The 10,408-nt window shown below is 34.6% G+C and overlaps 2 protein-coding genes across 5 annotated transcripts in view; both read right to left on the reverse strand.

Annotated features, from left to right (window-relative positions):
- Positions 1-2,987: 2,987 nt before the first annotated feature.
- LOC107719232 (Hermansky-Pudlak syndrome 1 protein homolog) lies at positions 2,988-4,467 on the reverse strand. 2 transcript variants are annotated; one of them, XM_016526608.1, is made up of 5 exons: positions 4,408-4,467; positions 4,119-4,263; positions 3,805-3,918; positions 3,629-3,711; positions 2,988-3,312 (listed from the first exon to the last, which is right to left on the reverse strand). In XM_016526608.1, the coding sequence occupies exons 1-5, from the start codon at positions 4,461-4,463 to the stop codon at positions 3,150-3,152; spliced, it is 561 nt and encodes a 186-aa protein (XP_016382094.1). In that variant the 5' UTR covers positions 4,464-4,467; the 3' UTR covers positions 2,988-3,149. The 2 variants fall into 2 exon arrangements, with proteins under 2 accessions (XP_016382094.1, XP_016382095.1); XM_016526609.1 differs by lacking the exon at positions 2,988-3,312 and adding an exon at positions 3,384-3,431.
- Positions 4,468-5,628: 1,161 nt separating this feature from the next.
- Positions 5,629-10,408, reverse strand: part of LOC107719211 (Hermansky-Pudlak syndrome 1 protein homolog) — an 11,545-nt gene continuing 6,765 nt past the window's right edge. For 2 of the 3 annotated variants that reach the window (XM_016526584.1, XM_016526583.1), the window contains exons 10-18: positions 9,859-10,014; positions 9,423-9,602; positions 7,427-7,503; positions 7,208-7,339; positions 7,051-7,116; positions 6,764-6,908; positions 6,450-6,563; positions 6,274-6,356; positions 5,629-5,957 (exon numbers count right to left, since the gene is read on the reverse strand). In XM_016526584.1, coding sequence (XP_016382070.1) covers positions 5,795-5,957; positions 6,274-6,356; positions 6,450-6,563; positions 6,764-6,908; positions 7,051-7,116; positions 7,208-7,339; positions 7,427-7,503; positions 9,423-9,602; positions 9,859-10,014 — 1,116 coding nt within the window. In that variant the 3' untranslated portion in view covers positions 5,629-5,794. Of the gene's footprint in view, positions 5,958-6,028; positions 6,077-6,273; positions 6,357-6,449; positions 6,564-6,763; positions 6,909-7,050; positions 7,117-7,207; positions 7,340-7,426; positions 7,504-9,422; positions 9,603-9,858; positions 10,015-10,408 lie in introns of those variants that run through there. The other variant, XM_016526585.1, reaches the window with a different exon arrangement.

Consider the following 10,408-nt stretch of genomic DNA (forward strand, 5'->3'; position numbering starts at 1 on the left):
ACATTTCATTACACCAAATACACAAAATAATGTTCTTTTTAGCAGCATCATATGACCCCTTTAATCTCAGTCGACTCGATTCACTAAAGTGAAAGGAAAAACTGACGGCACTTTCGGCATCTGACGCTGCATTAACGGCGCATATTCTCTCAGAGACGACGAGAGACGAACCTACTTCATATGCTGATAACGGTATATAGCTAAATGTTTTAATTTACTCCCTTAACTGTCACTCACATTTTTGGACATAAACTTTAAAGTGCACGATCCAAACTTAAATTTTTATAATTCATGAATGAAAACATTTTGTAACATGATATTGATGTAGCCCACTGCTCCGGGTGTGTGTGTGCGGTGTGTGTGTGTTCACTGCTGTGTGTGTGCACTTTGGATGGGATAAATGCAGAGCACTAATTCCGAGTATGGGTCACCATACTTGGCCACATGTCACATGTCCCTTCACTTTCACTACCATTTTCATGGTAATGCAATGTCTGATTTTAAAATGGTTTTCAAAGGATGAATTTAGAAATTTTAATTTTTCAATTGATATATAATTTCTGATGATTTCTAAAGTGTGATAGAGAAAAAGGCAACGAAGAAGACTTTTTTTTGACAAAGGTCAGAACTCCTGTTATGATGTCTATTTTTTCTAGGTGCACTCTTGTCATAAATTAATCTATTACTTTTCCTACATCATTTTTAACCAAGAATATTGGTCTTCTATGGCATCGTGAAGCACCTTTATTTTTAAGAGTGTAGGCTAGTTGTGGCAGGGGGAGGGGGGGGAATAAATAAATAAAGGGAGAAGAAACATATTTAGTGTTAAACAGGTTTTTTTTTCTTCTTTTTCAAAAAGTCGGTGCTTGAAATAAAGCATTTTCATCGATGATTGCAGTGTTAATAATTTTAATTATAGGCCTATAATTCATTGTATAATAAACCCGTTTTGAAAGATCTTTTTTAAAAAACATTTTCAATCGCAGCGTGTCAGTTAGCTATGCAGTGATGCGCTATGAAATTATTGTGGGGCAAATTAATTATAATATTAATTTAATAATAAAAATAACTTAATAATAATAATAGGCCTAATAATAGGAAGCATGTAACAGCCTACATTAATTTAAAATGCTAAATTAGATAAACTAAAGTGTATAAAATTATTTTATTCAGAAATGTCATGTTTGTGAATTTTTTATTTGTTAATTCATTATTTAAAATAATAGGCCTACAGATTAGGAAACAGTTAGACGCTGGCGGCGTCAGTCACAAAATGTATATTGTAGCGTTCTCAGAAAAGGACGAGGCGTTTTGATGTACAAGGGGTGTTTATTTGGGCTGTTGTCGGCCACAACCCACTCCGTACACACCCCGACTTCTAAGAGAACCGCACTTGAACCATTTAATTAATAATTTCCATGTAAAATCTTAAAATTTGGGGTTAAGATGTGCTAAAATGTGTAATTTTGGGGTAAAATACAACATAGGCATCACCCAATAACATACAGTAATATCCAAAGGCATCTAAAACAAGAGAAAATTACTACTAAAATTAAAACCAAAGCTTCTATAATACACATCATTTAAATATAAGATGACAAAATAATTTATTCGAATAAATTATTATTTAATATTTATTTTTCTTGGGAAATTGATTACATTTTTATCAGAACATTATGTATATAGCCACGCAATATTACAGCAAAATATAAATTACATATTCCTGTTAGTGATAATCAATCCTGTGAAATATCTTATTTTTTAAAACATAAAGCAGAGCGTAAATAACAAATGCACTTTCATTATCAATATACTTTGCCTTTAAGTTAATCTCTGAACTAAAATTTAAATATATAATGACTATTTTTGTAACAACATTCATGATCAGTTACTACAGCTAAAAACAAAAGAACTGACATTCTGGATGGAAATGTCTGCTATTGCCATGAAATTTATATTTTTGACTGCTGCATAAATAAATCACAACTTTCTCCTTTAAAACAAGTGTGTGTAATTTTTATTTATTTATTTATTTTTACCTTGAAATATCAGTTTCAAAATCATGCTGATGGTACACTGACTTCTAATAGAGGCAAATGCCTTTTTTGTATTATTCCCCCACTCCTGTGCTTGTTGAGTTTGGAGAGTGGGCACGAAATCCCGTGAAAAGGCAGGAATGTTTTATGGCACCAAAAATTCAAAGTGCACATCTATCCACTGTAATTATGACAGTGATATATTTACGACAGTACATTCCACTCACTTAACTGTAGGTGGCTCCAAAGAAACTAAAATACAAGCTTTAAGACTTAGATTGTTTGTTTTTTTTTACTAAATTTATCATGCTAAAAACAATAATTATAAAAGACTGTCCTCTTTTTTTTTTTAAGTTTACTGTTAATCTGCTACTTATGCAACTAACATTGCTGAGCCAGATACCTGATAAAATTTGGTAATAACATCTTAAAAAAAGGAGTGAAGTCCTATAATATTTGGTCCTGGTTTTAAAAAAATAATCCATTAATATCAGACATAATTTTCCATTATAAGCACCTTAAGAAAAGTTCACTTGCACACTCAGTTCATGGTAAGTACGAGAAGTGCAATGTTTGGTTTCCCCGACACAATATTTTCTGCAATCACCTTATAATGTTCTTTTTAGCAGCATCATATGACCCCTTTAAGACTTAGATTGTTTTTTTTTTTTTACTAAATTTATCATGCTAAAAACAATAATTATAAAAGACTGTCCTCTTTTTTTTTTTTAAGTTTACTGTTAATCTGCTACTTATGCAACTAACATTGCTGAGCCAGATACCTGATAAAATTTGGTAATAACATCTTAAAAAAAGGAGTGAAGTCCTATAATATTTGGTCCTGGTTTTAAAAAAATAATCCATTAATATCAGACATAATTTTCCATTATAAGCACCTTAAGAAAAGTTCACTTGCACACTCAGTTCATGGTAAGTACGAGAAGTGCAATGTTTGGTTTCCCCGACACAATATTTTCTGCAATCACCTTAACTGAAATAAGAAGTGCTTGTGCAGAAAGTTCAGAAAACTCTCCATATAGATTACAGATCATGCAGCTACAGAATAAAGTGAACACGGCTGCATGGACCATAATCCTCTGAGGACCGTGCTGGTCACAGAAGCGGGATACGGGAGGGCTCCCACAGCTTACGGGCCAGCTGACTGCAGTGCTGAAGAATATATTCACTGGGGATCACACCCAGATGCACAGTAAACAGTTCATAACACTTCAACACTTCGTTCTGATGTTTTTTGCTGTAATACCGCAGCAGTTTCCTATCACACCATCAAAGTAGACAGAGCAGATATAAAATACATGAATTAATACATGAATTAAAGAAAGTTCAGCTGGTGTCATGTGCTATGTCTACAATAAAAGTTAGGGTTCCTATCACCTGCACTGTAAAAAAAAATGTTTTTCCGAAGTTATAAAGATTATATGAGTGTGTTTTAAATTTCAATCTTTCTACTTCAAAATGTAACATTTAATTTAACTCAATGTGCTACTTGCCATTGCTTTGTAATTATTTGTCAAATTTACTAGTAACTTCTAAGTGAAAATCGTTTCTATGTGAATTCCTTGTTTCTATACCTGTAATAATCACAGGTGAGCATTCCTACTGGAGCGCCATTGTCTGGGGAGCTGGGTATGTCTATGACTTCCAGTTTGTAACCCTGTCAAAACATTTAAACCCGATCAATATTGGCCATGTAACTGTCATTACATGTATTATAGTAATTGTAAAGAAGACACAAGCTGCGATTTACCGTTTCATTTTCAAACCATAGGAAGTAACAGTAGAAATAATCTCCATCCCGGAGCGTGACGGTGGTGTAACCCTTTTGCAGGTACTGCTGTGCTGTTGCCACAAGACTCCAAACCTGCGCAGATTAATGATGAGACTGGCATATTATGATCAGTAACTAATGATATTGATTGTGAAATAATTAAATATTTTTTCCCATTTTAAGATTTAGCCATTACTCCAGTCTTCAGTGCCACATGATCCTTCAGAAATCATTCTAATATGCCGATTTCTTTCCAATATATAGTGCATGACATGCTATAAGCACAAAAACACCTTGCTCTTTATGAAGTCAGCTAGAGGCCCCTTTCCGAGCTCGGAGACAGCGTGATCAGTCACATTTAGGGAGGGTGCAATCATCCGACCATCTGAACGATCCACATAGATAAAGTGGATAAGACCAGGAAACTCTTCCAGGTATGTGAGATCATGGTTAAAGTCTATCACAATGTCACATGACAACAGAAGAATGATTCATGAAGTGTGAATGCAACACATCTAAATAGAATAAAGGGAGGACAGGTAACCAAAATACTAAATGTAATAAAAAAAAAAAAGAGGATATGACACCATTGTGATATTCCTTTTGCTTTTCACCAGCAGAAAATCCTTCCAGTGCATCAACTTCTCTCTGCAACAAATGGAAGAAAACAGAGATTTCACATTAAGCAAAATCGCAATAACATACAGTAATATCCAAAGGCATCTAAAACAAGAGAAAATTACTACTAAAATTAAAACCAAAGCTTCTATAATACACATCATTTAAATATAAGATGACAAAATAATTTATTCGAATAAATTATTATTTAATATTTATTTTTCTTGGGAAATTGATTACATTTTTATCAGAACATTATGTATATAGCCACGCAATATTACAGCAAAATATAAATTACATATTCCTGTTAGTGATAATCAATCCTGTGAAATATCTTATTTTTTAAAACATAAAGCAGAGCGTAAATAACAAATGCACTTTCATTATCAATATACTTTGCCTTTAAGTTAATCTCTGAACTAAAATTTAAATATATAATGACTATTTTTGTAACAACATTCATGATCAGTTACTACAGCTAAAAACAAAAGAACTGACATTCTGGATGGAAATGTCTGCTATTGCCATGAAATTTATATTTTTGACTGCTGCATAAATAAATCACAACTTTCTCCTTTAAAACAAGTGTGTGTAATTTTTATTTATTTATTTATTTTTACCTTGAAATATCAGTTTCAAAATCATGCTGATGGTACACTGACTTCTAATAGAGGCAAATGCCTTTTTTGTATTATTCCCCCACTCCTGTGCTTGTTGAGTTTGGAGAGTGGGCACGAAATCCCGTGAAAAGGCAGGAATGTTTTATGGCACCAAAAATTCAAAGTGCACATCTATCCACTGTAATTATGACAGTGATATATTTACGACAGTACATTCCACTCACTTAACTGTAGGTGGCTCCAAAGAAACTAAAATACAAGCTTTAAGACTTAGATTGTTTGTTTTTTTTTACTAAATTTATCATGCTAAAAACAATAATTATAAAAGACTGTCCTCTTTTTTTTTTTAAGTTTACTGTTAATCTGCTACTTATGCAACTAACATTGCTGAGCCAGATACCTGATAAAATTTGGTAATAACATCTTAAAAAAAGGAGTGAAGTCCTATAATATTTGGTCCTGGTTTTAAAAAAATAATCCATTAATATCAGACATAATTTTCCATTATAAGCACCTTAAGAAAAGTTCACTTGCACACTCAGTTCATGGTAAGTACAAGAAGTGCAATGTTTGGTTTCCCCGACACAATATTTTCTGCAATCACCTTAACTGAAATAAGAAGTGCTTGTGCAGAAAGTTCAGAAAACTCTCCATATAGATTACAGATCATGCAGCTACAGAATAAAGTGAACACGGCTGCATGGACCATAATCCTCTGAGGACCGTGCTGGTCACAGAAGCGGGATACGGGAGGGCTCCCACAGCTTACGGGCCAGCTGACTGCAGTGCTGAAGAATATATTCACTGGGGATCACACCCAGATGCACAGTAAACAGTTCATAACACTTCAACACTTCGTTCTGATGTTTTTTGCTGTAATACCGCAGCAGTTTCCTATCACACCATCAAAGTAGACAGAGCAGATATAAAATACATGAATTAATACATGAATTAAAGAAAGTTCAGCTGGTGTCATGTGCTATGTCTACAATAAAAGTTAGGGTTCCTATCACCTGCACTGTAAAAAAAAATGTTTTTCCGAAGTTATAAAGATTATATGAGTGTGTTTTAAATTTCAATCTTTCTACTTCAAAATTTAACATTTAATTTAACTCAATGTGCTACTTGCCATTGCTTTGTAATTATTTGTCAAATTTACTAGTAACTTCTAAGTGAAAATCGTTTCTATGTGAATTCCTTGTTTCTATACCTGTAATAATCACAGGTGAGCATTCCTACTGGAGCGCCATTGTCTGGGGAGCTGGGTATGTCTATGACTTCCAGTTTGTAACCCTGTCAAAACATTTAAACCCGATCAATATTGGCCATGTAACTGTCATTACATGTATTATAGTAATTGTAAAGAAGACACAAGCTGCGATTTACCGTTTCATTTTCAAACCATAGGAAGTAACAGTAGAAATAATCTCCATCCCGGAGCGTGACGGTGGTGTAACCCTTTTGCAGGTACTGCTGTGCTGTTGCCACAAGACTCCAAACCTGCGCAGATTAATGATGAGACTGGCATATTATGATCAGTAACTAATGATATTGATTGTGAAATAATTAAATATTATTTCCCATTTTAAGATTTAGCCATTACTCCAGTCTTCAGTGCCACATGATCCTTCAGAAATCATTCTAATATGCCGATTTCTTTCCAATATATAGTGCATGACATGCTATAAGCACAAAACCACCTTGCTCTTTATGAAGTCAGCTAGAGGCCCCTTTCCGAGCTCGGAGACAGCGTGATCAGTCACATTTAGGGAGGGTGCAATCATCCGACCATCTGAACGATCCACATAGATAAAGTGGATAAGACCAGGAAACTCTTCCAGGTATGTGAGATCATGGTTAAAGTCTATCACAATGTCACATGACAACAGAAGAATGATTCATGAAGTGTGAATGCAACACATCTAAATAGAATAAAGGGTGGACAGGTAACCAAAATACTAAATGTAATAAAAAAAAAAGAGGATATGACACCATTGTGATATTCCTTTTGCTTTTCACCAGCAGAAAATCCTTCCAGTGCATCAACTTCTCTCTGCAACAAATGGAAGAAAACAGTGATTTCACATTAAGGCACATCAAAATTAAGATTCATCAGTACTATAGAGGTGTCTGTTCACACATACTGGACCATGTTCAGAGCTCGCTCTTGCAGATGAGGAGCCAATCGCTGACTGCTGCCCATGCACTCGGTTGCAAAAAACTGCCTGTACACGCCACACATCTGAGTCTTCATGTTTCGACAAGAGGGCAGCAAACTGCAACACAACAAATAAACCGTGAGTTTTATATTTGAATTTAGCAACATTCCCTATAGCAATGCCAGTTTTGAGAATAGCACTCACTCCCTTGTGAATCCAGATCCTGATCTGCTGAATGCCTTGTTCTTAAAGTCTGTCCACACATTTTGAAGTTGGGAGGTCTGAACACATAAATGAAGAGTCAAGATGCCATTATAGCAACAGGGTTCCCACAATTTCTTCTCCAAAGACTTCTCCAGTTGTTCTTGATTTATGGAGGATGCTGGGGGAAATTTGCCTTTATTTTTGAATGTCAGGTACAAAACTCTTGGAATTTATAGATTTAAATATACAATTTAGTCTGCAAATGTCTCCAGTCCACACACACAGAACACACTACCATTCAAAAGTTTGAGATCAGTTTGTTCTTTTTAAGTATTAATTATTAATACTTTTATTCATCAAGAATGCAACAAATTGATCGAAAGTGACAGCAAACACATTTACACAAAAGAACAGCATAAATCAATACAATGTTACAAAAGATTTCAGTCTCAAATAAGTGCTGTTCTTTTGAACTTTCTATTTATCAACGAATCCAGAAAAAAAAAACGCATCACAGTTTTCACGAAAAAATATTAAGCAGCACAACTCTTTTCAACATGATAATAATAAGAAATGTTTGGGGTCATCTCTGGGGTCAATCTCTGGGGTCGAGGGTGTTTTGGGGCCTGGAAAAGTTTTGACATGCCCTGACATTTGTGCTTGATTTTAAAATATATTCAAATAGAAAAAAGTTATTTTAAATTATAACAATATTTTACAATATTATTGATCCCACTGTGTTTTTGATCGAATAGATGCAGCCTTGATGGGAATAAGGGACTTTAAAAAATCTTACCAACCTCAAAATTTTGAACAGTAGTGTAACTAGAAAATATATACAGGTACATCTAAAAAAATTAGAATATCATGAAAAAGGTCAATAACAAATGTCGCATTCTTTGTGTCAAACCACTCCTGAACCAGAGACAACGTCAGAAGCGTCTTACCTGGGCTTCGAGGGAAAGATGAATGCGGCCAAGTACAGGGATATCCTGGACGAAAACCTTCTCCAGAGTGCTCAGGACCTCAGACTGGGCCGAAGGTTTACCTTCCAATAAGACAATGACCCTAAGCACACAGCTGAAATAACGAAGGAGTGGCTTCACAACAACTCTGTGACTGTTCTTGAATGGCCCAGCCAGAGCCCTGACTTAAACCCAATTGAGCATCTCTGGAGAGACCTAAAAATGGCTGTCCACCAACGTTTACCATCCAACCTGACAGAACTGGAGAGGATCTGCAAGGAGGAATGGCAGAGGATCCCCAAATCCATGTGTGAAAAACTTGTTGCATCTTTCCCAATAAGACTCATGGCTGTATTAGATCAAATGGGTGCTTCTACTAAATACTGAGCGAAGGGTCTGAATACTTAGGACCATGTTATATTTCAGTTTTTCTTTTTTAATATATCTGCAAAAATGTCAACAATTCTGTGTTTTTCTGTCAATATGAGGTGCTGTGTGTACATTAATGAGGAAAAAAAATTAACTTAAATGATTTTAGCAAATGGCTGCAATATAACAAAGAGTGAAAAATTTAAGGGGGTCTGAATACTTTCCGTACCCACTGTATATTTAGTATAGGAATTTCCATGACTTTCATTTTTAATTAAGAACGGTTTGTTTGATTTTTTTTTTAAATTAATGATGGAGAAAAAACTATTTGAAGCATAGCAAAATAATATGTTTTCATTTTAATACATGCTTTAATTATAAAAAAAAAATTTAAAAAAAAATTTTTCAAAAAAAAAAAAGTTTTTAAATACATTTTTGTTCAGTACTTTTCTTTAATCAAAATACTGTTAGGATCAATTATTGATCCTAAAGTGCTTTCTCAAAAGTACTAAATTAATTGTTAATGGAATCATTCAGACTTGAAATATGAAGCCAAACTGTTAAATTTTGAATCTCTCATTTAAATTCCATCCCTAATTCTAGCACACTGTATAGTGTGACACTATGGATTTGATGAAGTGTGTGCTCTGTTGTCTACTGACCTGAATGTCCATGCTGGCCCAGGCTTTGATGAACTTCTCCAGTTTGCTCCGCTGCTCCTGGATAGAGGGCTGACCCCGCATGGCCGCGGCCCCTTCATGCCCCTCACATAACCTCTTCTCCAGCTTCACAAAGGTTTCCAGAAAGCAGTAAGCAGACACTGCCACATGACTGTTGGGAATCTGTTGATATGCATGTATAATTAAAATGGAAAAATGTACTTGCATCTCAGCACATTTATATAAACCCTACATAATCATGTTATTCAGAATGATTTGAGAATGATCCAAAGAGCATCTTGTACTTCAATGGAAGCAAAGACATTTGTCTTCAAAATAATATGATATAAATAGAAGAAGATGCAGTGCACATGTTCTTTGCTTTAGAGGACTAATAATGTTGACATAGAGAATGCATAACATTCAGAAAGACTGTCACCTTTGTGAGCAGCACGAGTGTTATTCCGGGACAGAGAGATAGGCAATACATGGAGTGAGGCATCATGGGACACTCTTTGGCTTCCAGGAATACTCTGGATGGGGCTGAAGGGTCAGAGGTTGGAACTTCAAGAGTTTGCAGACTGTCCTCGGCCATCTAAAATCATAAGACCTTAGTTATGTGAGAAACTTCTCCGCTATAAATACAAATTTCACATTATATACACTACAATTCAAAAGCTTGAACGGCTGGTACGATTTATTATGTTTTTGATTTATTGCTTCATTTATTTGATCAAAAAATAAACAATCAGTCAATCAAAACAGGAATATTGTAAAATGTTATTACAATTTAAAATGTTTGATTTAAATACATTTTAAATACAATGCAAAGCTGAATTTTCAGCATCAGTACTCCAGTCTTCAGTGGCACATGATCCTTTAGAAATCATTCTAATATGCTGAGTTGGTGCTCATGAAACATTTCTTCTTATCATCAGTATTGAAAACAGTTGTGCTGCTTAATATTTTTGTGGAAACTATGATACTTT

Source organism: Sinocyclocheilus rhinocerous, unplaced genomic scaffold, assembly GCF_001515625.1.
Source record: "Sinocyclocheilus rhinocerous isolate Xijiao unplaced genomic scaffold, SAMN03320098_v1.1 scaffold513, whole genome shotgun sequence".
Lineage (NCBI taxonomy): Eukaryota > Metazoa > Chordata > Actinopteri > Cypriniformes > Cyprinidae > Sinocyclocheilus > Sinocyclocheilus rhinocerous.

What these genes read in the sequence shown, in the direction of transcription:
- LOC107719232 (XM_016526608.1), bottom strand. Translation starts at nt 4,463, where the DNA reads ATGCACTGGAAGGATTTTCTGCTGGTGAAAAGCAAAAGGAATATCACA. An exon ending in AGGAATATCACAATGGTGTC is followed by an intron (nt 4,264 to 4,407) that starts ATATCCTCTTTT and finishes CCATGATCTCAC; the next exon opens with ATACCTGGAAGAGTTTCCTG. An exon ending in TATGGTTTGAAAATGAAACG is followed by an intron (nt 3,712 to 3,804) that starts GTAAATCGCAGC and finishes ATGTTTTGACAG; the next exon opens with GGTTACAAACTGGAAGTCAT.